A 26997-nucleotide genomic window follows, 5' to 3' on the forward strand; every position below is an offset into this window, starting at 1 on the left:
TATTCGGTTAAAATGTTTGATTTTTTGAGTTTTTTCCGGTAAAAACCAAAAATTAATATTATTTATTTATTTTCATATTATAAATTTTAGATAGTCGTCGTGTGGAACCAATAGTTTCATATTATAGTTTCTAAACAGATAATAGTTTAAGAAAAAAAAAATTATTAAGACAAATCATTTCACTACAATTTGGTCGGTAGTGAAAGAATCATTAAGAAAAAATATTTCAACTTTCAGAAAAATACGATACTTCAGTTGTGGTGAATACTTAGTTACAAGGTGTTCACATCAAGGTACACATATAAGTGTATGTAATATATATATAAAAATAGCTCACAAATATATAAAAATATTGTTAATTAATATTAAATGATATTTTTGTTCAAAATAATACATGAAAGATAAAATTAAAATAAATTTAAAAATAAAAAAGGCCTTGACATTTGTCTTTTTTTTTCATTTAAAAAAAATAAAATTGTATCCGTAAATAAGGGTGGACACATATCGAATATCTAGGTATTTGGAAGCATTCGTGTCGATTCGATCTTTAGCCACCTAGATATTCGGTGACTCGGATATCCGAAATGTTTTAAAATTTTAAAGAATATCCAATTTGATCCGTAAATAAAAAAAAAATTATTTAACTTTTTTAATTCTAGTTTCTAATATAATAAATTTAATTCATAAAAATATTGTAAAACTGATATAAAGTATAATATATATAACATATATATAATTCTTTACATATATGTATATATATGCATATAACAAATCGAATTAGACATATGTTCCTAAAAATATTGGTATTTGTGATTTGCTTCTTTTTTGGATATTGTATTTTAATATTTGATTTGTTTCGTAGAGTTACAGATATCTAGATTTTTGGTTCAAATCAAAACGGATAACAAATCGAATCAAAATTGATGAATATTTTGCTCAACTTTATCTGTAAACGATAAAAATAATATATATAGTTTGGCTTTTGATTCGTTATCTATTTTTATTTGAACCGAAAAATTCAGAGTTTTATTGGAACCATGTATGTGAGTTTTATATTAAAAAAACGTAAAATACATAATGTGAACACGTTTATAAATATAGTGTGAACACGTTAGCATACTTATTATCAGATCTTACTGTCACATGTCTATTATAGCATGAATATATTAATATATTTATTACGGTGTTTGTCTTTTAATATATAAGAGACTGTAAAGAGGAAACTCTTTACATCATTGATTTTTTTTTCTATATGCGACGTGAACATTGACATTCCATCGATATAGACATTATTTCCAGGAGTTGAAAACAGTGTATTATAGACATTTTTATGAATAATTAGTTGTCCGAATTTTTTTTTTTTTGTTAAAAGTTGTGGTACTGGTACCCACTTTTTCTGCAGCATACGGATGGGATTTTATTAGCACTACACTTATGGTTGTTGTACCTTGAATCTTTAACTATTTTACATAATATAATAATGTTTTATAAAAAGTCCAAAATGAAATTATATATTCCGAAGACAAATTACTATATATATTTATATCAATTTTAAAACTAATATTCCCTCTGTTTCTTATCATAAGTAGTTTAAGAAAAGTTCTTTTGTTTCAAAATGTAATAGTTTTTAAATATTTAGATAATTTTTACATTTATTGGATATAGTGTAACCAATCAAATAATATCAATTTTTTTTTATAATTGGTTGAACTAATTAATTAAATATTTTTTTTAAATACCAATTTTCTTAATATTAGTGCTTTTAGTCTAAACTACTTATATTGTGAAACAGAGGGAGTAGTTTTCTGTCCTAACAATTATAAACAAACTAAAATTGATCACAAAAATTGTGTGAAAACCAATGTTTTAAACGGTTGTGTAGTTGCTAAAAAATCGGTTGTTTAGACGTTAAACCCTTTAATATGGTAGCCATTATCTTTTAAAATATATTAAAATTATAATATTATAATAGTACATTATATAATATAATTTTATAAATATCATAAATAATATTTATATTTAAAAATAAATAATATGAATTTTATTATTTGTAAAACTTGATATTTAGTATTGTACATTATATATATTTAGTACACTATTAAAATCTATAAACGTCTAAGCTGTTCAAAGAATAAATTATAATTTGGATTATGCATTTTAAGAATTATCGTCCGCTTAACGGTTTATTGAAAACTATTGAAAATGATATTTATTCAACTTTTATATAAAGAAAAAGAAGGTTAAATCACTAACTGTTTTCTATTAAGAAATTAGTCCACTCAAACTGTGTGATAACAGATGCGCGTGTCGCATCACACGCCACCAAATACTTTTCCAATGGTTTCGTTGGTAGGTGCATTTTAAATGTCACGTGCGTTCATCATAAAACTATGTACATAATGTAAACACAACGAATTGCACTTGGACAACCTCACACTGCTTCGGAAGTTTTACAAAGTCTTGTAAAACTTGCTTAGCAGATTTCTAGTGACATAAAAAGAAAATTAAGTTACTAACAATGCTTTAGCAAAAGAAGAATTTTATTCATGATAAATTGTTTTAATATTAAAGGCAAAAAAACCAACCATTTAGTTGGTCACTTCTGCTAAAATCAGTAATCATACGAAAATAAATTAGTGGAGAAAAATATGTATTTACCATTTATTCATTTGTACTATTTTCTTTTTTAGTTTACTTTGGCTGATGGAAATAAGGATGCAAGAAACGAACTCCTTCGAGGTACAATGGAGTCTGCATCTCAATCAACCGCGACGCCTGCATCGTTTCAAACGTAATGAACCCAAAAATACTTTATACCATTTTTCATTTTGTATGAAGAGAACATGAGAAACTATACTTACAGCTCGAGCAAAGGCAAACATTTCCTCTTCACCAGAAAGCATTTTCACGATCGAAGAGGGCGAGCCAGCAGCACTTATGCTACCTTCTGCAAGCACATCTCGCCTTAACCTAGAATCTTCCGTCTCCGTCTCAAACTGGAAGCTGTTAAGTTTACAATAAAATGAATGTGACAATCACATACAATAAGTTAACCCTTTGACTATAATCTTATTTACCTTTCGAGGTCGAAGAGGGTACCCTCTGCAGTTCCTTGAAACAACTCATCAATAGGTGTCTCTGCGGATGAGACAAGACAACAATGGTGGTTGTATAACTCATCCACAAGTGTTATAAACCTACGTGCCTGACAACACCAACACAAAAACCCATCAGAGAAAAGAATCCCAAAAAGCCGCCATAAACCTTGATTTTTGGTATTTTAAAATATTTTACCTTGTCTCGTATTTCCATGCTCATTGCCGGAATCTCAGAGATGAAGATCGTATGATAGTTTTTAGCCACTGCTATATAATCTGCTGCACCTACCGGCCGACCACATAGATACTCGAATGTGAATCTTGCCACTCCTTTACAGCTTTCAGGAACCTCCACTGTTCTGATGTTATATAAAAAAACATTATTATATAATCTGATCAGTAACAAAAAAAAAAAATTAAAGCTATTGTTCTCGTTAGTTACCTTCCAAACATGACTGGGAGAGTTGCAGAAGTTATTTCTCCGCCGTACTGGTCAGTGACCTGACGCCACATTTTCTCAAACTCTTCCAGAACACCATCGTTCAAAGGCCATAAGTAGTGAACCTATCCATTCACATTTTAACAATTTTTCCATCAAACAGAAGCCAACAATAAATGATGTCAAGAGTGGAAGATTCACACATGTTCAACCGAGTTTTTGGCTGCAACTCTGCGGTAATCAACTTCGCTTCCAATTGAGATAATCTCACAATGTTTCTCCAATTTAGAGATAAACTTATCAAATATCTCCTTCTGCATTCCGTCCTGTACCAACAACAACATTAGCAATAAAATGTTAGTGACTACTACAGAGTAAACACAGACAAGAAGAGAGCCTTGGAAACCTGATTTAACTCCCTTGGAGCTCGGTTACTAGTAGCCACAAGAACAGTTCCAGTAGTCAACAATCTGCTCATGATTCCAGATAACGCCACAATAGCAAACACATCAACTGTCTGTCAACAGATAGATGATGCAAGAAAGCCCCAAGTTATAGAAACAATCAAGTAAGCCCATGTACTACTAGCTTTGATAATAACAGTTAACCTGAATCTCATCAAAGCAGAGGATGCTGGCTCCTTTCTTAATCGACTGCTGATCAACGAGAAACTTATCAGCCACAGCTGGAAGAATGTGTTTCATCTGGAGCTGCTGCTTATAAAACTCTTCCCCAGCTAGCCACTCTTTGACTCTCTCATCAACAGGCAGATTCATAATCCAGCTCGAAACGCTATACTGAGAGGACTTCTCCTCACCATTCTCCTTCCAATACTTGTGCATCTGCTCATTTATCTTCAGCATAGCCTCGTGAAAATGAAACCGCTGCCGATGTCTGATCATCCCATCGGTGGCGCTATAAAACATATCCATCAACATAGTCTTGCCTGCATGAAAAAACACCAACCACGTGGTTCTCTCTCAACTTAGCTACACGACAGAGATGGAAACAATAAGAGCATATAAACCAATTAACATACCACATCCTACGTTTCCATAGATATATAATCCTTTAGGAGCTGAAGGTATTGCGGGACGAGAGCCGACAATGGAATCCAGTTTCCTCTCTCGGTTAAGGTAAGAAACCCATTTGCCAACTCCAGGCTCTACATTCATCTGTCTTCTCCTAAACATAACCAAAACAGATAAAGAAACAATCTTTACAACTATTGCACAAAAAGATATAATAATAATAAACCTCTCACCCTAAGACCCATCTTCCTAAAAGCTTTTGGCCTTGTTTATTCATAGAAGCCCACACTCCATCTTCTTCCTTCTTCTCAGCTTCTTCCACCATTAGTCTTCGTCTCTCTTCCTCTCTCTTCTTCTCCCACTCTTCTAATCTCACCTGGTTTAAAACAAAAAAAAATTGAATACACATTAAAAAAAACAATTTGAAAACCAAATCTTCTTCATACATGATAATCTTCCATTTCTTTCTCGAAATGTTCCAATCTTCCGAACAAGTTTTGGAAGGCTGAAGCGACTTTCTCTTGGTACGGATCGTGTTGAAGCCTCCCTTGTTCCACTAAGTTACTGTAACTCGTCAATGGACCTGATCAGAAGCAAATTCCAATAATAAGACAAAAAAGATTTTATAGAAAATAGAATTTGAGGGAATGAGAAGAGAGAGTAAACCTGATGGTGTTGGATTTGGAGGAGTGCAATAGGAACGACAGCCATTGGTGTGTCTGCTTCGTCTCGAAGAAGAAAATGCTAGACGTAGAACGGCAGAGATCTGCGACACCTTTCGCATAATTCGCTCTGATTCAGATTGTCACTTCTCTCTCTCTCGCCCGTTTAGACACTGTTCCGGTCCGGGAAATGGAGGAAGAGAAGAGGAGAGTTATAATAAATAGTTGTCGACGTGGCAATTTATAAGAGAGTAACGTGGCAAGATGTGGACTGTTTGTTAAATTGCTGATTTGGTTTACTAGTGTCCGTAGAGATATTGTTTAAATAAAACTAGAATTTGATTTGCTCCTTTCTAGCCCGAAATATATTATGATATTTCACTAATAATTTAACAACAAATATTTGTTAATTTGTAAAAATATTATGTATTTAAAATATTTTTGTATTTAAATCAGTGTTTTTAAATTCGATCTGAATCCGCGATCAAACCGGTTAATCCGGTGATCTGATAATTCAATTTAGGTTTTTAAAAATATTCATATTTAAAAAATACTTAAACTCGAGACTAACCGATTGAACCTATGAATGACCGATATTTAATTTAATTTGATTTAAATTGTTATAATTTCATATTTGTCATATTTTAATCTAAATTTTAAAGTTTATTGTTTTGCAATTTTATGAAATTATGACGTTTCTCCAAAATTTTGATAGAGAAAATGATAGATATAAAATAATTAAGAACTTTTGATCATATTACTCCTTTTTATATCGGTTAATTAATTTTATTATAATTGTTTTGTGTAGTTTATCTTGTTAATAATTTGGTTATATTGTAACCGGTTTAAATTTGTTGTTAACAATTAGTGTTAAGCATTTTTCTGTTGATAACATATATTTTGAACATTTTTCATAATTATTTTTGTTATTATCAAAAGGCTGTATCACATCTAGATGTCGATTCGTTTTCCACCCCAATGAGATGGGAAATTTGTAACCCCCTATTTATACTTTGGGGCCCTTCATCTTTCTGAATCCAAGCTCGTCTCGGCTCGCGTCGCTCCAACAATTTATTCTACAATGTATAACGTATATATATATATTATGTAATGGCTATAATTAAATTATAATGTTACTTAAATAAATGATATAATCATTATTTAGGAAATATAAATAAAATAATTCGTTAATTAAATGGATTTATTATTAATTGAAATGTTTTGTAGTATTTAAACATGTAAAAATATGTTTTATTTTTTTCTTTGTTTTTAAATTATTTGATTTTTTTCAATTATTAATTTATTTTAATAATTTGAAAGAAATTGTTAAAAAATATTAAAAAGATGAATTCTAATGTTTTATATTGTTTGGACACAAGATTAATTATAGTGTTGTTTAAAAACATGGATAGTGGTATAAAGAAAAAATATATTGTTTGGAAATATGAATAGTAGTATAAAGAAATGAATATTAATGATGTTATGTTTGTTTTACTATAAAGTAGAAAGATATATTTAATTTAAAAACGTACAGAATAAAGGCAAGATCCAACCCAATGTTTTTGTTTTACTAAGACAGATCAGTGTAAACCAAATCAGCAATTTTTGGGTCGGGTCCGTGAGGATGGTGACATATATCTAATGTTTGGTGCAGTCTGAAAATGTTGTTAGACTTTAGACTCATCAATTTTGGCTTCACGGAACTTTTTTTGTATCTGTTACTTGTTTCATAGTCTATGAATCTACGCAAGGGAGACATAGGTTAAACAATAAGAAACCTATCTACAAATGAAGTTGGTGTTCATACCCAAAAAATAAAATACAAAAGTTCAAAAACATAACAACAAATCCTATAGAAAAATCTGCCTAGAGTCAGGAAGGCAGGCTATTGCAAAGTTGCAAAGCGACAAACCAATGCATGCTTAGGAATCTTATTCTGGAACCAAAACCATCTTTAGCCCAGGCCAGTCTTGAAGTTCCCAAATGTTCCTTGTTAGAATGTTTTCAATTTGGTAATGTAACACCAACTTAAACACAGGAACTTGTTGAGGTGAAAAATTCACATTTATTAACTAGACTCTAAGACAGTAAGGCTATTTGGAGAGGTTTAAAGAACCTTTCTGTCGGTGTGGGGAGATTATGGATCTTGCTTCCAAATGATCCGACATAGTCCATAAATGATATGACCATCTTCCGTATTTCAACAAATAATGGTTTCATTGGAGAAAGAAGATTGTAAAAAAAAACTCAATGAGCAAAATATAAAAGAAGTTACTACTACAACAACAATAGTTTACTCATCATATAGATAAGGATTTCGAATGTAAAAGAAAACACAGACAAACTCAAAAAGAAGATGCAATGAAGTTTCAAATCACTATGTAAAAATATAATTAGCCATAAACTTAAACGTGGATGACGACAGTGATCATATCTAATGAAGACTCTTCCAAAATCATCCTTTAAACCCTTATTCCCCTGAAACTGCAGCATTTCTTGAATCTCAATCTTGACTCTCGGTACGTTTTCCAGCAACTTCACTCTCCCTCTCTTCCAAAAGCTTCCCAGCCTCTTCATCCCCAGCCTGAACCTTCTTCTGCGCATCTTTCGCCTTCAACGCCTGCAACTTGCAATGATTGTAATACCCAACACCCAGAAACGCAAGCCCGTACCCGAAAAGATTCAACGGCGTGACCGTATCCTTAATCACCGACCACGAGAAAGCGATCAAGAGCCAGTCCTTAACCACACCAGCCACATTCATAGTCAAAGCAGAGGTCTTCCCAACAAGGAGAAACACAGCAAGGTTCAACGCGAACGCGCAAACGGAATTGGTCCCGAAGATAACGAAATCGAAATGGAAACTCGAAGTCTCTCTAAGAACCGGAAACTCCACAAAGATCCAAGGAACCGACAGGAAAACGAAACAGCAAGGAGCGACGTAGTAAAGAGACGTTATCGGGTTTAGATTGATTCCTTTAGAAGTAAGCAAGATCTGAATCAAAACCAACCTCGTGGCCTCGAAGGCGACGGCACCAAGCTGGAGAACAACGCCCCAGACGTCGAACTTGGCTTCCCCGTAAGCAGCGATCGCGACGCCGAAGGAGATCGAGAGCATGTTGGTCATGGTGCGTGACCTGAACGCCTCCTTCTTCAGCAAGACCCCGATGGAGTAAACGGCGACGGGCATGAGGGCCTTGAGCATCTGGATGAAGGAGACGGAGAGGTAGATGTAAGCCGAGTTCGATAGCCAGAGGGAGAGCGAGTACAAGGCCCCGATGGGGACGACGGATCTGAGGTAAGTCTCGCGGGACATCGAGACCGGCTCGACGATCTTGAAGACTTTGATGAGGACGATGGCCAAGGAGGAGCAGAAGGCCATGTGGATCATGGTGAGCGTGATGGGGTAAGGCCAGTTGTAGAGCTTCTTGTCGAGGATGTATTTGTTGTAGACGATTACTGTGAAGCTTAGGAAGATCCAGATTGCGACGTACGTGTAGGAGAGGAGGATCTTCTTTATCACTCCGTCGCTTAGTGCGCGGCCTTTCCCCATTGTGGCGGTGGTGCGTAGGATAAGCAGAGAGAGAGAGAGAGATGCGCAGGATAGATGAGTCTATCCTCTCTCTCTTGGACTGGGTTTAAAGGTTGAAGAGAGACTTTGAGTTTTGGATCGTGTAATGTAGAGGAAGGGCTTACGTGACTGTGTTTGTGCTACGTGGCGAAAAGGTGCTTGCCTATTTGACGATTGGCTTATGGTGGGACCCGTGTTTGATTATATATTTTCCGTGGCTTTAAGCTTTTAAAAATATGCGATAATATGGTAAAATGTTTTGTTTTTTGAGCTTCTTTTTAGCCACTTACGTTTTGTTTATACGAATTACGAAACGGTTCCATTTGTTTTCTGTTTTCTTAATGTTCCGTAAATCTCACAGAAAGGAACCTGCATTCTAGGTAAACTTATTTAGTCAAATTTAATTTTATGACAATAACATTTTATAATTAATTTAGTACAAATTTTAGTATTTTGTGTAATTGAGACGTTCAATGAGACGGATTCTAAAATTTTAACATTAACCAACAAAATCGAAGTAACAAAAACGAAATTTAAATTTTTTTAAAAGAGATTTAAGTTATAGTTTTTTTAGTTTTAAGTTTCTTTTCATTTTATAAAGAGAGAGTATCAGATTTTTTTTTCCCAAAATTCTACACATTATAAGAAAGTATGGAAAGTTATATATATTCAGTCCCTTATAAATAAATTATGTAATATTTTTCTAATTAATATATTGAAAAAGTCGGAATAAAATGGAAAATATCCCGTCCATTTCAAAATACATGAAGCTTTAGGATGAAGCACAACTATTAAAAAACTTGTTTTTTTATCTAAAAAATATAAGTTAAAAATTATTCAATCAATCACAAAACATATTACAAAATATGATTGGTTACACAGTTTTGATAAAGTTAAAGGTAAATTGAAATATGAAAACATCATATACTTTGAAACATCAAAAATTCCATAAAACATCATATATTTTGAAACAGATGAAGTAATTTTTATAAAATAAATCTTAAATTACATTATTTGGAAACAGTTGGAGTAAAACGACAAGTAAATGTATAAAAGTGAGATGCATAAAGTTTCTCAATTGTTGCTGATGTGGCTTTAATATAAGTAGTTTTTTTTATCTTAAACTCTTTCAGTTTCCAACTTTGCCAAACATCGCAATGAATGAAAAGCAGTTGTAAACTCCTTTACTTTTACGTTGCCTAATCGCTTAAAGTAATTACTAATCCCTTAAGCTAATGGAGTAGGTCTAGTTAAATGGAAACTTGTGACGCGAAGTAAATAAAACGGTGAAACAAAAAGTCAACGTTTAGATGCATAGCGTGTGCATCTCACGCGTTAGGTCAGTTTTGCTGCGTTCCTCTTTACGTTGCATTTGGTGCTTCTGTAGTTGTCGTAACGTTTGATGAACTTATTCTTCGGGTAACAAAGAGTTTGTTGACTTGTAAAAGAGAATCTTGTCTTCGCTCTCCCCACAACAATACCAAATTTTAAGTTTTTGATGCTCGGTTATGATTGTGGAATTGCATTGTTACAGTATCTCCGATGTATTACTCCATTTTCTACTCCAAAATAGAGTAACTCCATTCTGGAGCTGAGTTTTGTTTCAATGTATTACTCTATTTCCTACTCTAAGATAGAATATTTTTAATATATTATGTTTTATGCTAATAAAAAATTAGTAATATCATCTTTTATTTATACTATTTGCAAAATAGTTCATTTTCATATGTATGATCTTTTATGTTTTATATTATATATATTTTGTTGCATAAAATAGTTCATTAGATGGATATTTATATAATTAAGAAATATTAACAATAATTTTTATAATATATATAGTAAAATAGTATTTATATATTTATTTATAAAAATATTTTATTAAAAACGAAAATATTTAAATATGGAGGACCACTTTATAAATAAAAAATTTCAACTCCATTTTGGAGTAATGAGTTGGTTTACTCTATATTTAGAGTAATCATATCTATTACTTCATTTTAGAATGAGTTTTGAAATAGGATTGGAGACGGGGCGGACGCAGCATCATAATTAGATGGGGCACATGACATTTTTTCAGTATGCCTAGTCCTAGAGTTGCAGGGCATTTCTTAAGCTGGTACTAATTATTGAAGGAAAAATAAAAATTAGATGGGGACACGTACCCCCGTACGTTATTACCTGCGTCTGCCGCTGGTTGGAGATATTGCTGGGTTCGTGGGTCAACCCGCCCCGACCCGCCCCGCCCCGCCGCGGGTCGAATCATTTTTTCGATTCAAAAACTCGATCCGCATAACCCGCAAACAAAAACTTTTATATCCGCACCCGCCCCGCCAAAACCCACGGGTAACCCGCCAAACCCGCGGGTAATATTAATTATATTAAAAATAGTTATTTTAATTAAAAATGATTATTTTCTAATTATATAATAATTATTTTAATTAAAAATAATTATTTTTTATTTATATAATAGTTATTTTTAAAAAATACTATTAAAAAAATATATTTATAATTAAAATTATACAAATATTTATTGTTTTTTATATATTTTACGAAAAATGTTTTTTTTTTTAAATTTGTTTTTTTAATTTGCGGGTTGGCGGGTACCCGCGATTCAAATTCGGCTGACCCGCACCCGTTTCGCTCAAAATAATCTCGACCCACATCCACACCCGCGATTTAAAAATTTCAAATGGTTCGATCCGCACCCGCCCCGCAGCGGATCAAACGGGGCGGAACCCGCCGGCAATGATTAAAATTTTCAGCTCTAGTTGGAGATGCCCTTGGGCGTTTTGTCAACAAGTATTTTCTTGCAGAGCAGCTATTACATTTCTAGATTCAAATAATGTACTTTCTAAAAACTGTCGGTCACTGTGTGCATTTTTTTCTTGCAGAAAAGACAATTATATTTTTATATTCAAATATTGTATTTTCTAAAACTGTCGGTCATTATGTGCATCACGTCTAACTATCTAGAGAATGCTATAACAGACAACTGTAACTAGAAACAAGACTTATGTTATAGGTTAACCGACCAATAGAATTTCATTATTTTAAATTCGATATCTTTTAAAAAATGAAACAAAATATTGTCAAATTATATTATATTTTTTAAATTAAAAGGTAAAAAGAAATTAAAAAAAATAGTAGTAATTAACGTCGTCAGCAAAACACTAAACCCTAAAACCTAATCCCTAAATCTGAAATCTTTGGGTAAACCCTAAACCCTTGGATAAATCCTAAACTTTAAATCAAAATCACTAAACACTAAAACACTCAAGGATTTAGCATTTAGGATTTAAGGTTTAGGGTTTAGCGTTTAGGATTTAGGGTTTAGGATTTAGGGTTTATGGTTTAGGGTTTAGTGTTTAGTGTTTTTTTTATTTAGAGTTTATGATTTATCCAAGGATTTAAGGTTTATCCAAGAGTTTAGGGATTAGGGATTAGGATTTAGGGTTTAGTGTTTTGCTGGCGACGTTAAAAATATTTTTTTAAAATTTTTTTTCTGTAACTACTATTTTTTTTTTAAACATAATATAACTTGATAATATTTTATTTTTTTTAAAAAAAATATATCGAATTTGAAATAATAAAATTCTATTGGTTGATGAAACTCGGTGAACCAAAGAATAACTCGCACTAGGATCCACTAAGATAAGAAGCCGGCTACTCCAATTATTTCCAAAACCAAACATAGCATACCAATATATTTTCATAGCACTTATATTTTAAATCTAACTACTGACTTTTAAAGTGATGTTATACATTCGATAAAACGTCAATAATATTATGGATCAACCATTACATTTTCGTAGCGCTTATTCTTAAAATCTAAGTCTGTCATCATACATGTCTTAGGACACTAAAATATTCACACAAAAAAAACAGTCTTCATGAAATATATATGTTTAGAATCAACCAACATCTATATTAATTTATAAATGTTGATATAATGCCATAACTACTGAAGGTTTACCATCAAATAAAAAAAATTCAACAGTTTATCATATGTACAAAGTAATAAATTTTATTAGTACCGATTTTGTACCCATATATTGATGACCTAATAAATAATATTAACAACTTCTAAAAAAAATCTTAACAACTTCTTCATATTCTAGTATATCAAAAGTAATTCATAAATTTAAGTAGTATAGATTTCATGCCCGCATACTGATGAGTGATGACTAATAATTTTAAGTACTATTATATGGTCCTAAACGAAACTAATAATTAATTCGTACAATATCTAAAATCTAAAATAATGTACCTACATGTATAAGTATAACGTTGAAATCTCGTATGCATTATTTACCAAGTGATTTTGGCACATGTCATTATCACATTAATTTTGAAAACAAAATGATAACATGTCGTACTAATAAAGATAACATAAAGATGACATGGTTTAGACTAATTGTGACATAGACATTTACATTTAATGTTGTTTTATAGTTTTGGTAAGTTGTAGAATAATGTAATAACTTATAAATCATACATAACAAAACTTTTCCTTAATTTTATAGAATCGCTCTGATTATTTCTCTTTAATATTTACAAATTTTATAAATATTATTTAATTTTATGTTTTGTTAATTATACATAACAAAACTTTCCCTTAATTTTATAGAATTTTATTTAATATATATTAACCAAAATCAATAAAAATATTTCCAAGATATATATACATTATTAAATATATATGTAATTAAAAATATTTATTTTATCTTAATTTTACATAATATTAAAATATTGTATGCAAATAATAAAACTAAAAAATTAACAAAAATTTATTTATAAATATAATTTTAAAACTTTATTTCTGCACATGGTGCAGGAAAACACTTATTTATCAAAATATCTCTAACATCTTTTTTTTTTTTAACACTGAATTTTATGCATTTCAGATGATCCACTACATGACAATATAGCAAAATAGTTTGTGGATAAAACATCCAAAACAAACGCAACAACAAAACATTAAAAGTAGTAAAAGATACCAATAAGTACCATCAAAGGCTATATATAACACTCCAAAAGAGACAAAATGAATCTTAAGAAGAGCTAGCATTAGCATTGAAAGGATATTGAAGATCTATTAAACATGCAAGTAGAGACTCAGACGAGGGTCTTAGCCTCAAGAGTGATGACATGAGTTAACCAAATCAGAGCACTGCAGGCTAGTAAATATAAGCATCATCACAAATCACAACACTAGTTACTTGTAACGATACCCATGCAAATTGTTTTCTCGTGAAACATGAAAAGAGGACCTTAAGGGGACGAATGAAAATCCATGAGTTAGAACCTTGAAAACTGCAAGTTCTACTTTTATCCATAATAGCAGCTTGAGAAGAACATATCATGATCCAAAGTCGGACTCCAAATGATGAATCCCACACATGAGAAAGAATTTGGAAGATAAACTAGAGAATGCACTGTGAAGAAACTCAGCCACCGCCAAATCCAACAAGAGATGCAAATAACCAGCAAACAAACCAAAAAAACCCTATAACAACCAACACGACGAACCAGCGAACAAAACCAAACCGATAGAGCAACATAATAGAAACACCATCTCTACTTGAATCACACGAAATCAGAGAAAAGGGACAAAACCCCATTGTTGATTGAAAGATCCGGAGCTCCAACATCAGTGAAAGATAGGAGATGACCAGATCTGAGACTTTGAATCTCTCCTAATCCCATAACATCAACAAAACGATCAAGAGAAGAAACTAGATGATTCACATCTAACAACAAAGAAAAACAAAGGAGGAAGTAGGGGAGACCAGCTCCGATGCTACTGAAGCTATCGGAGCCGATCTCGGAAAAACGTTGACGACCTAAGATGGTAGTAGAGTCGATTTTGATTTCTCTTATGAACGCAAATAAGACAGAAACCTCTAACAACTTTATGTTCACGAGTAACCATTAGTATTTGAATCCACCAATTTGCATGTACCAAAAATTCCTAACAACATTAATAACACTATTCCACCATATTACCGGCTCGATTTTAAGATTATTTTCCATATGAACCAAAAACATTTGATCACATAATTTGCGGGTTATTTAATCTAATATGTAAAATATTTATAAAGTACGATACTTGTTGAACAAAAAGATTAATCATTCCCATTACGAACCAATAGATATGTTAAAAATTATTAAACAAAAATAACTCGCGCTTTGGAGAGTGGATCACAATCTAATGTGCACTTTAAAACATCTTCAATCCACTTCTATATTTCTTTCTCTATAATAGAGATCATTAATTTTTCTTATATTTATATACGAATAATATCATTCATCTATATTTTGCTATATATTTGAAAATTATTATTAAAGATAAATACATTGGAGTAAATCTCATTTCTATTATAGAATTCCTATAATTTATATTAAAATTAACAAAATACATTGGAGATGATCTTAAACTTTTAATGAGATTCATCGGGTGTATTGAATCAAGGGTTGCAGGAGATTTTAAGATTTTGTTAAAATATCAAGTTATTGAATCATTGATTAAAAAATCTCTTCCATGAGATTTGTGCAAAGTCATTAAAACTCACTTACAATCCCATTTTATTCAGTTAACAATTTGTAAAAACTATATCAAATAAACTGTAAACCATACTTAGTTAAAAAAACTTTTGATAAAAAATTTAGAAGACTTGACATTTAGTTTTAGTTAAAATAGTTCTTGTAGAATAGATGTTATTTGAAGAAATTTGAAAATAAACAAATTAATACATTTTGAATACATGTATAAACACATAAGAGTCGAGATTTGCTTGTACTAGTGTGCTCGTGTTTAGCTATTCCTCCTCACCCAGCCACCACTCTCTTCTCCACATCACCTCCTCCTCACTTCTCCTCACCGAGCCACCACTCTCTTCTCGGCATCAACCCCACCTCTTCCTCTCTCCTCCCCACTGAGCCACAACGCTCTATCCCTTCCGTTTAACGCGTCACCGACGATCTTGTATCCAAGGCTTTCAGCTTCTCTTATCTCTACTTTGCTAATCCTCAATCCCTCGTCCACCTCTACAAGGCTAGTCGTCAGTCTGGTTCCATCCTCTCATGGATTTAATGAAGTCTTGCTGTAGATTGTGGGATATTCAATTCAATAACAATACTGCCATTTTCAGAATAAGCCAAGACCTTGATGGTTCCATCCAACGATGACGATAAGAGAGACTGATCCCGACATAGGAGGTAGGTGACCGTGCCGGTATGTTGCCTCATAGTCATTGTACATTCCAGTGTACCGAGATACCACACCTCTTTATTGTTTTATCAACAGACCCAGTGTATATATAGTTGCTGACCTCCAACAATAAAGCATGTGACTTCACCACTATGATATCCCTTTAGATAAGTGAAAAGATCAGGCTCGGTGTCAGTTACTTTCTAGACAAATAAGCTACCAAACTGCACAAAAGTAACTTACTTTAGAACCAACAAGGAAGCATAGAACTAACACAAATTCAAAGCGAGAAGAAGCTAAAATACTTACACTTGTACCAGCAAAAAGCATGCCATTGCCAACAGTCATAGCAAAGACCTGACCAACCACTCCGGTAAGATGCAAATCTTTACTGATTTGAACATTAAAAGCCTGCAAAGTTGTATATAAACAAAATCTATGAGACCAGACTCCAGAGTCAAAACCAACACAACAAATTCCACTCAAGAGTATAGACGACTGTCATAATTGCAAACATATACGGTTTAAGAGAGTTCTTAAACTAACTTTTGCAGCATTTGGCAAGCCAAGGAAAACCCGTGGGCCTTTACTGATGAACGGCTCTGTTTACGCCTGGAGGTTGATTGTACGAACACACCGGCCAGTGTGGCAGTCCCATGCATATTCACAATGTTTACTCGGCAGGCGCAACCGCATTCACCAGTGAGGTGTTTTTATGAAGCTTATGAACCTCGCATGAAATTGAAAAAACGAAAGTAAAATCTAAAAAACAAACTGTTTAAAAAAAATAAAGGTTATAAAATGTTTAAAACTGAGAAATTCAATAAACTTTTAAAACTAAATTGACAAGGTTAAACTTAAATTAAATAAATAAGACTATGAATTATAATAGCAAGGGTAAAATTAAATAATAAGGTCAAAATTTAATAAATAAGGTTAAAAATTAGATAAAAATAAGAATAGATAAAACATAAAGTTGGTGGAGAAAAAGAAAAAAAACTGAACGCAGGTTTTAAGTTACAACAGCAAGCGCCTTGCGTTTTCTTCCTCTCTCTCTCTCTAGATCGCAATCTCCATGTCTGGTTAGAGCTTCCTTTCCTCAATCGTATCTTTACTTCCTACCGAATCTCTTTCTGGGTGAGTTTGGATCTCAAAAAAAAAACATTATGAATAGAGATTTTGGATTTGTATGTAAGATGTGAATTAAATTGTCCTTTCGATTTATTCTCTAATTGAATCATCGCCGCTTTGAATTCGGATTAAGGTTCTTGTCCTAGTTTCGATCTGAATGTTAATAGAACCGGTAAAGCATATATATATTCTGCTGACACAACAGAGTGTGTATATTGTTCTATATTTGAGTAGATTCTTTTAATTATGATAGGAATCAAATATAGCAATCGAATATACCCCTTATTTAACCTTTAAAAGAGAATTAATATTTTATTTATTTTTTCTTAAACGACGACAGGAAACATCCTCGGTTCCTTTGTTCTTGTCTTCTCATGGCTTCTTCTTCTAGGGTGGATTCGAGCGTCTCCGATCTCTTCTCATCCGCTCCGGCTCTCCAGAGTAACCTCGGGATCTTGTCTCCTGATCAGGTTTGTGTTGATATGTTCTGTGTTGCCACTTGTTATTATTCCATTGTGATTCTTATGCTGCTGATCTGGTTCGGTTTGCAGATCGAATTGGCCAAGATCCTGTTGGAGAATGGTCAGAGTCACCTCTTCCTGCATTGGTCTGAGCCAGGCGTCTGTGACAATGAGAAACTAGGATTCTTCGATCAGGTTTTGTTTCTGTTTTTATTAATCTTTGTTAATTAAAATTGATTACAACCAAAAACTTTATATTCTTTTTGAAATAATTGTATTTTTTAGATTGCTCGCTTGAATTCAAGCTATCCAGGGGGATTAGCAGCATACATTAAGACTGCTAAAGAGCTTCTCGCTGATTCAAAGCTTGGGAAGAACCCATACGATGGTTTCTCTCCTTCTGTAAGTCACAAATCTTTTAATTTCTACTACAAACAGTGTTATTCTTGTGTGGTGTCTAGTGTTTTTTTTTTTTTTGACAAAAAGGGTTCTTGCAGGTTCCTTCAGGTGAAAATCTTACTTTTGGTGATGAGAACTTCATCGAAATGGAGAAAAGAGGTGTTGTCGAAGCTAGGAAAGCTGCTTTTGTTCTTGTTGCTGGTGGGCTTGGTGAGCGTCTTGGTTACAATGGAATCAAGGTAAATATATGGAACAAGGTTTCACTGGCTTGAGTAATTCTACTTCTTGTTCAATGATCCATCCCTTTTGAGCTCTCGTATTATATGGCATGCTTTCCATCAATATTGCAACGTGGCATAAAACATTGAGGAACATAAAGGTGTACTTGACGCTTTAAGATATACCTCTAGACATACTTGATTCCAATTATGAATCATCCATTTCTTAGGTGGCACTTCCAAGGGAGACAACTACAGGGACCTGCTTTTTGCAGCACTACATTGAATCCATTTTGGCTCTCCAAGAAGCTAGCCACAAGGTCGCTTCTGGTATGTTTCTATTACTTTCTTTGACACAATATTAGCACGTTATGCGTACCCAATTTCCTCGAACATAAGTGACAAAATAAGTTACAGTTTGTATACATATCTCTCATCTCTCTAATCGTACTTGTTCCTTTCGCATGGCAGATGGAAATCAGACGGATATTCCTTTCATTATCATGACATCTGATGATACGCATTCACGCACACAAAATCTGTTAGAGTTAAACTCTTATTTTGGGATGAAATCTACACAAGTACATCTCTTAAAGCAGGTAAATGGTCAACTACTAAGATCCTTGAAAATATTTTTTTAAAAAACGTAAAAATGTCTTTGAAAATGCTATTTATTTATTTTTGTAGGAAAAAGTTGCATGTCTTGATGACAATGATGCTAGACTTGCGTTAGACTCTAACAACAAATACAAGATCCAGGTACCATATCACTATATGTTTGTTGTTAATGTTTCCCAAATCTACCACAATATTTGCAAGTTAAACTCTCGAATTCTTGTCTATCCACAGACAAAACCCCATGGTCATGGCGATGTACATTCACTTCTTTATTCAAGTGGTCTTCTTGATAAATGGTATTTCTTCTATCAAATATTTCCTCTCGTATATATAACAATAATTACTTTGCTGCCTACAAATTTTATCCTGTTTTGTTTTTTTGCAATTTCAGGCTTGATGCTGGTCTAAAATGGGTTTTGTTTTTCCAAGATACAAACGGACTTCTCTTCAATGTTAGTAGCAGCTACCTAACTCTTGTGTGGTAATTCTTAAGTATTCAAATATAATTCTGATTGGGAAATTTATAATTATTGGGTACAGGCAATTCCAGCTTCTTTGGGTGTGAGTGCTACCAAACAATATCATGTTAACTCTCTGGCTGTTCCCCGCAAGGCGAAAGAAGCTATTGGAGGAATCACTAAACTTACCCATGCTGATGGTAAAAAACTATACTGAATATCAAATATTCAGTCTATACATTTTTATTTTGATAATTGGGAGTACTGATTCAAATGATTTCCAGGCAGAGCTATGGTGATCAATGTGGAGTACAACCAACTTGATCCTCTACTTAGGGCATCTGGATTCCCTGATGGGGATGTTAATTGTGAGACAGGCTATTCCCCTTTCCCTGGAAATATTAATCAAGTGAGTTCATGAGCCTATACTTTAGCTTTGATTAGGAAGCTTTTCAAGTTTCTTGATGTTTTGTATATGATGTTTTTTAATATGCAGTTAATTCTTGAACTTGGTTCATACAAAGAAGAGTTGCAAAAAACTGGAGGGGCCATTAAGGAGTTTGTTAATCCAAAGTAACTCCTCTTCTCTTGTTGTTGTTGGATTATTAGCAGAAACTTAGATTCTAGGCTTTGACATCTATTTTTTTCTGGATTCTGTAATTAGATACAAGGATAGTACCAAAACGTCATTTAAGTCTTCAACTCGTCTAGAGTGTATGATGCAAGATTATCCAAAGACATTGCCTCCAACAGCAAGGGTTGGATTCACGGTAATTGCTACTACTCTGGAGTAAAACAAGTACTTTTAATTATGCATATGCTTGTTGTGACAATGTTTCCCTCTTGTAGGTGATGGATATATGGCTTGCTTATGCACCCGTTAAGAATAACCCCGAGGATGCTGCCAAGGTTAAATGATTAATGAAGCTCATTTCTTAAAACTTTCTTGAGATCAACTTCTTAAACTCATTTTCTCTGCTAAATATGAATGAAGGTACCAAAAGGAAACCCATACCACAGTGCAACTTCTGGAGAAATGGCTATTTATCGTGCTAACAGCCGTATTCTTCAAAAGGTAAATTAAGTGTTTTTACATATGCCTCTGGAGAGACTTGATTTTGAGCCAAAAATTTCTTAAGTAGTCTTCTCCATGACGGTTTACTTTATAGTCCCTAAAGCATCTTTATTTTTTTTTGGGTTTTACTAACTCCCTAGGCTGGTGTCAAAGTCGAAGAGCCTGTGAAGCAAGTCTTGAACGGCCAAGAAGTTGAAATATGGTCTCGTATCACATGGAAACCCAAATGGGGATTGATCTTCTCTGACATCAAAACAAAAGTCAGTGGGAACTGCGACATCTCTCAGAGATCCACTATGGCTATTACGGGTCGTAATGTGTTTATTGATAATCTCTCCTTGGACGGTGCACTTATTGTAGATTCCATTGATGATGCAGAGGTATGTTAAAAGTCCCGTTGTCATCTCTTCGGTTATAGGATCATGTAAAGAGACTTATGGCATCATGTGAAAAAACAGGTAAAACTTGGAGGTTCGATCAAGAACAATGGTTGGACCATGGAAACCGTAGACTACAAGGACACGTCGGTTCCAGAGGAAATAAGAATCAGAGGTTTTAGATTCAACAAAGTGGAGCAACTCGAAAAGAAGTTCGCTCAACCTGGGAAATTTTCTCTGGAGGATTAAAGTTAGCAAAAATTTGGAAATTGCCAAATGATCTATTTGTCCTTCTGTTGAACCTTCATTCATCCAACGAGACATGTTTTTCTTTATGACATTTACTTTAATCTTTCATTAATGCTTTAATGATATTAGATATTTGATTTGATGGTCTTATGAAACATACTGGCGGTTTTTTACTTTCTGTGTGTGTTTATATATGTATGAGTATTATAAGGTAGGTACAAAAATAGAAAAAGAAGCTCCGAGAACTAGGCCGGGGACGGATCGGGAATCCAGGCAATTTTAAGGTATCCAGATCCTTATCCGGCGGATCCATAATTTTATTATCCTTATTCGGATCCGGGGTTCTCGGATATCCGGGTGTCGGATATCCTGATCCGGATTTGAATCCTTAAAATAAATAAAAAATAATTAATATATATATATATATAAAATATTAACAATAACTTAAAAATAAAAATATATATAATGTCTTTAATTATTTCTATGTATAATATTACAAAATTTACATAAAATTTATATATACTATTATAAAAATGAAAATATATTAAATAAAATTAATTTTTATATATAGATATTACTATTTTTGAAATATTTATTAATAAAACGTACGGATCCGGATATCCGGTTTTGACGGATCCAACATTTTACTATCCGGATCCGGATCCGATCCAGATCAAATCTCGGATCGGAATCCGGATCTCGGATAAAATTCCCAGACCTACTAAGAACCATTGATAAACAAGAAGCTGTCAAGTGAGTACTGAGATATGCATGAGACTTCGTAACATCGAGAGGAAATTTTGTGAGATGGGATTACATGTTGTTGCTCTATCAGAGACATCAGGCAAAGATCTTGACAAAAACATTCACAAGTGGTAAATACAATGAAGCATTGATTTTACTACTGAAAGCTCCAAGAAGCCGAGTTTGCAGTGATGGCACAAGTAGCAATGGAACGTTCGATTCCAAAGATTATGGTAGAGGGTTTTGAGGTGAAGTTCTCTGATTCTTCACTTGAAGATAGAAGCGTGACGTGAGCGTAGGCGTGGCAAACAAACACTCTAATCCATTCAAAGGTTCAAGCTAAGAAAACGTAATTGAAACTCAAAAGGCACGTGAGGGGTTTGTTACGTGAGCAGCTGTCTAAAGTGTAGACAAAGAATCATTGTAAGTTGCGCTTCTTATTCACAGACTTTGACCGTATCGGGAGTCTTCTGAAACACCTCGAGTTGGAAATTTTGGAAAAACTGTTAGAAATTCTAAGCAAGAATCAAATAGATTTGAATCAAACTGTGGTCAAGACTATTTGTATCAAATCTTCAATTTTTGGGCCCTTTGTATATTTTGCATCGTTTGCATCTTTTGTCTCCATTTTCATGGGCTTTGTCTATTCTGGCCTCTTTGGTCCCTTTATATATTTAACCTATTGTCTTTAGACTTTATTAACATGAGATGACAAACAAAAAACCCTATTAATAAGTATAATGTTCTTATTTAAGTAAAAAATCGGGATGCTATAATTCACCCTTCTCATAAAGCAATGTCATCTTTGCTCTCCAAAATCGTTACTCATGTTAGTTTGAGCTCACACAAGATACACACTCGTACCTAGATTTGGTTCTAATACCATTTGTAACGTTTGATCGTGCCGCCTCCCACTCTTGCTCACTCTGCATGTATGCTACATTCCATACAACGAGCGTTATATTAATTTATTCGGCAACTTGAAAATCTTGTTTACTGACCTTGCAATCGCCACATGACATTTATTTATCTTTTGATCTCACTCACATGATATGTGAATGATTTCTCAGTAGATAATTTTTCCACTATTCTATCTCAAGCACCTTTAATTCAAAGTTTCTGTTTGGATGTATAATCGAAATGATAAATATAGTTTAATAAGTCAAATCGATTCTTTTAAATATACTACAAACCGATATGCTACAGTGCTATTCAAAGATTTTTGGGGCGGATATTTCATTGACCTATGTCCAATACTTAATCATAATGGGAACGCGTAAAAATAAATCTTGTATTTCTTAATTACAACAATAAAATACTAAAGTTAAATAGTTAGGTGGAAATATATGTTTCTGAAAATTTTAGTTAAATGATTAACAATTTCATTCAACGATTCGAAGAAAAGTTATAAATGATAGAAGGAATAGATGGACCAGTCCGAATCTAAGTTCTCTTGCAAAAGGTTGTATTGAGGAGACCAAGTTTCTGTTGTAGTATTAAACTAAACCAAGGTACGTAAGTCAGCAATCCAATTAGATACACCCACGTCAGCTTAAGAAGATATGATGAGTCACACGTGATGGTTGTTGTTCCTTCGTTCTCATTTCTTCCAAACGCGGGTTTGCTCCGTTTGCCGCATATATACGACCAAGTCGCTTTTCTAGGCTTCTTTTTTTTTTTTTTTAAATTGTTTTCTTTTTTCATGGAGGATTTCTCTCTTTGCTGTCTTTTATACCTTTTCAATATTCTCTACGTTTCGTATGCCTTATTTTAGAATACATACGCCTCTACATACACGTAAACACAATTCTGTATATTAGTATATAAAACAAGAAATAACGCCTGCTTCACACATTTATCAATACCTGAAATAAACAAAAAGGAGATTCGATCAAACAAAAACGAAAAACGAAAAACCACAAAAGGAGAACCCCCAAATAAAGAGAAAACCTGCAAAGAAGAGGAACAGATTCTGAAATCATCAATGGCCAAGAAAGTGAGAAAGCTTCACGTATCGGTGAAGCCGGTTAGGCTCCACGGTTTACCGGTTGTTCTCGGAGGCGAAACGGCAGCAAAGAATGTTTTTGCGATGGTGGAGTTGAAATGGAAAGGACCGGTCTCTGGTTTCGGATTGGGGCTCGTCCCTTTCTATCGGTCAAACCGACCCGTCAACCACACGACCTCTAAACCGATTGCTTTGGGCGCAAGCCATGTGGAATGGGAGGATGAGTTCGAACGAGTTTGTTGCATTGTTGGCCCGTGGAACCTTTCCTTCACTGTCTTTCACGTGAGTTTTCTTAATTATCTTTGAGCATAATCAATCTAATTACGTTTACATTCAATTAACATGGTCTAATCTTTGGGGTTATTAGGGGGAGACTATAGACGCAAAAAACAAAAAGGCTATCGTCGGAAAAGCGTCGTTGGATTTGGCGGAGTTGGCTACGAAACTTGAATCAGCGGTGGAGAGAAAGCTTCCGATTAGGTCAAAGGGTTTACTTTGGAAGGAAGCAACCCTTGTGGTAAGCTGGTCAATTAAAATTTTAATCACATTTTAAAATTAATCAAAAGCCATTGCCAGTTTGAATGGTTTTTTTTTCCTCATTGGATATAATATATTACTCACGGAAACATCAGGGAAAGCTTACATTTAATTAGTCAATTCCTTTTTATTCAAAGGAGTCCGAAATAAAATAGTAAGGTAATCCTAATCCTTAATTAATTAAAACACGCGGTTGTTTATTTAAATCAGGTCAACGTGACTTTTTCTGAAGTAAGAAACGAACCGGACGACTTTACCCAACTCGGTCCGGTAACGGTTGACTCAGCGATTACGACGAATATGCCAAGTCGTCGCGGCGGAATGGATTTCGATTCCTCTTCCTCACCGGCCACCGCTTCTAATTCCGGCGGAGTCAGCCCAATTCTAGGAACGGGGTCGAATTCAAGCCCGGAGAACCAGTCTGAACCGGGTCATAAAGCCGGGTTTAACTGGTGGAAGAGACGACGGTTAAGCTTTTCCATGACCTGGAGAAGAGAACCGGTAATCATTCGGTTTAGCAAATTTCAAAAACCAAATTTTAATTTCTATTCTAACCGGAACCGGTTTATTTTTTTTGCAGAGAGAGGAGGAGGAAAGTACAACAAAGACACCGTCGGCGACGGAATCAGAAAAGCCGGCGACGGAGTTATCGATCGAGCCGAACAGATGGGTGGCGAAGGATCTAGCGAGCCGCGACGGAAAATCGAAGCTGAGATCGGAAGTCTACACGGCGTCGATTGATCAGAGAAGCGAACAAGCCGGCGGAGAAGCAGCCTGCGCGGCGGTTGCGGTGGTGGTGGCCCATTGGTTCCAAGCGAACCCTCGGCTAATCAATCCCTCGGAAACGGAATTCGATTCGCTGATCACGCAAGGATCTTCCTTATGGCAATCCCTCTCCGACGAAGAGTCTTACCTGACGCTGTTCCCGGACAGACATTTCGATCTGGAGACGATCGTATCCGCCAAGCTACGGCCGGTCAGGGTTTGCACCGATAAATCGTTTACTGGGTTTTTCAGCCCGGAGAGGTTCGCTTCGCTGGAGGGTTTAATGTCGTTTGATCAGATCTGGGACGAAGTGGAGAAAGAGGTAAGGGCTGCGTCGGAGATTGTGGAGTCTAGGGTTTATATTATGAGCTGGAACGATCATTTCTTTGTGGTGAAAGGAGATATAGATGGGTATTGTGTGATTGATTCGTTAGGGGAGAGACTGTTCGAAGGTTGCAAGCAAGCGTACATTCTCAAGTTTGATGATTCGAGTTTGATGTATGAGAAAGAGGCATCCTCGGAGAAATTGGTTTGTAAAGGTAAAGAGTGTTGCAGAGAGTATATAAAGAGGTTTCTTGCGGCGATTCCGGTGGCGGAGTTGGCGGCAAAAGAGGAGAAAGGGAATGTTGATGTGTCTCTTCTTCATGAGAAACTTCAGATTGATTTGCATCATATACTGACTGTTGATTAGAGATTTGTTGTTCTGACTTTTTGACTAGTGTAGAATTGTTAGGATTGTGAGATTAGAGAGAGTATTTTGTACATATGGTTCGTTATAACTCTCAGCTTAAGGCACTGTGTTGGGGAAAAAACAATAAGAAGTTTCCATTTGTCTGTTGGTGTTGGTACTAGAATCCAAACAAGGTTTTTACTTTTTGTCTTGTTTGGAGTATTGTAAGGTAGAACAGAGAAAGGTAAAACAAAGTGTAGCTTAGGTTTTATGTTCTTAATTATATTCAGATGGAAGTGTTGAAGCTCTTATTGTAGAGTGTAGAATCCACGAAAAATGGGTTCATGGTAAAATCATTCATGGTTGATAAGATATGGTATTTTTAATGCATATATGTCATGGCTGGTTCTTTGGTTGGTTGAGTGGTGTGTATGGTCGACCTCTGGTTCAATTTCTAATTTGATGGCCACATCAGTATAGAAAATAGTAGGAAGCTTTCAATATCTCTTTCAACTAGATATCTCTTGCTGTTAACAAACTATATCAATTCATGTATCAACCTACAAAGTGTCCATTGGCACGCCGTCAATTAACTTCTAAGATATCATAACAATTCTAGCTCAAAGGTCCGGCTATGGTTAAAGCTCAGGTTCTAGTTCGAGCTGCATCATGAACTCTGGCTCTAGTTGTAACAAGAAAATTTGACAAACTTCAGCTAAAGCATACTAAGGGTTTGGATCTACACAAAACATTGGCTCAATTCAGTGCATGGAGATGGCTCCTCTCGATGTTGTATTAGAGACAAACAGGAGCATTTCAGTTCTTTATGACCCATATATGTGGGTGGCGGAACTCCTGCTCTAGTTGTGAAACTAGAGTTTTTGGCCAAACAGCTTATTATATCTACGTCACTAATTTTGTTTTTCTGGCTTCCTCATCCTTTTATACTAAACTTTGTAGATTTATCAATATGTATATCTTTTTAGCTAACATAAAATGTCTCAACTGACTATGAATCAGGGCCGGTCCTGAATAGAAGCTGATGTAATATGTGCTTCAGGCTGGTTAACCCTAAATATTTTTGGAGACCAATGTAACATATGTATTATGTAGCTCTACTCGTAAATACTCGTAAATATATAATATAGATCATCTAATAAGCTGGGTTTAAATCTCCAAAACTTAGTTTTTATTATTTTCACGTTTTTTTGTCACTGAAATAATTTTCAAAATTTTGATATCCAAAACTTAATGTTTTTAGGAAAACAAAGAGAAGACA

General features: G+C 34.2%; 4 protein-coding genes across 6 annotated transcripts; 2 read left to right on the forward strand and 2 right to left on the reverse strand.

Annotated features, from left to right (window-relative positions):
* Positions 1-2465: 2465 nt before the first annotated feature.
* Positions 2466-5457, reverse strand: LOC106412192 (AFG1-like ATPase). 2 transcript variants are annotated; one of them, XM_022707588.2, is made up of 13 exons: positions 5235-5457; positions 5015-5151; positions 4802-4944; positions 4577-4722; positions 4146-4483; positions 3944-4054; positions 3741-3863; positions 3541-3662; positions 3295-3457; positions 3078-3205; positions 2862-3003; positions 2659-2775; positions 2466-2484 (listed from the first exon to the last, which is right to left on the reverse strand). In XM_022707588.2, exons 1-12 carry the CDS (start codon positions 5350-5352, stop codon positions 2692-2694), a joined length of 1755 nt encoding a protein of 584 aa, XP_022563309.2. In that variant the 5' UTR covers positions 5353-5457; the 3' UTR covers positions 2466-2484; positions 2659-2691. The 2 variants fall into 2 exon arrangements, with proteins under 2 accessions (XP_022563309.2, XP_013708548.2); XM_013853094.3 differs by lacking the exon at positions 2466-2484 and having other exon boundaries at positions 2527-2775.
* Positions 5458-7463: 2006 nt separating this feature from the next.
* LOC106415602 (probable sugar phosphate/phosphate translocator At2g25520) lies at positions 7464-8933 on the reverse strand. The gene has a single exon (XM_013856353.3). It carries the CDS (start codon positions 8781-8783, stop codon positions 7734-7736), a length of 1050 nt encoding a protein of 349 aa, XP_013711807.1. The 5' UTR covers positions 8784-8933; the 3' UTR covers positions 7464-7733.
* Positions 8934-16986: 8053 nt separating this feature from the next.
* LOC106415929 (UDP-sugar pyrophosphorylase) lies at positions 16987-21137 on the forward strand. 2 transcript variants are annotated; one of them, XM_013856739.3, is made up of 18 exons: positions 16987-17148; positions 17483-17612; positions 17694-17798; positions 17889-18005; positions 18101-18241; positions 18451-18550; positions 18692-18819; positions 18908-18979; positions 19070-19134; positions 19230-19290; positions 19379-19496; positions 19581-19705; positions 19793-19869; positions 19961-20066; positions 20146-20205; positions 20291-20371; positions 20512-20751; positions 20830-21137. In XM_013856739.3, the coding sequence occupies exons 2-18, from the start codon at positions 17517-17519 to the stop codon at positions 20995-20997; spliced, it is 1860 nt and encodes a 619-aa protein (XP_013712193.1). In that variant the 5' UTR covers positions 16987-17148; positions 17483-17516; the 3' UTR covers positions 20998-21137. The 2 variants fall into 2 exon arrangements, with proteins under 2 accessions (XP_013712193.1, XP_048620953.1); XM_048764996.1 differs by having other exon boundaries at positions 17027-17153.
* Positions 21138-23417: 2280 nt separating this feature from the next.
* Positions 23418-26997, forward strand: LOC106367144. The gene is made up of 4 exons (XM_013806859.3): positions 23418-24028; positions 24114-24263; positions 24494-24784; positions 24864-26997. The coding sequence occupies exons 1-4, from the start codon at positions 23726-23728 to the stop codon at positions 25737-25739; spliced, it is 1620 nt and encodes a 539-aa protein (XP_013662313.1). The 5' UTR covers positions 23418-23725; the 3' UTR covers positions 25740-26997.

The sequence above is a fragment of the Brassica napus genome, chromosome C8 (assembly GCF_020379485.1).
Source record: "Brassica napus cultivar Da-Ae chromosome C8, Da-Ae, whole genome shotgun sequence".
Lineage (NCBI taxonomy): Eukaryota > Viridiplantae > Streptophyta > Magnoliopsida > Brassicales > Brassicaceae > Brassica > Brassica napus.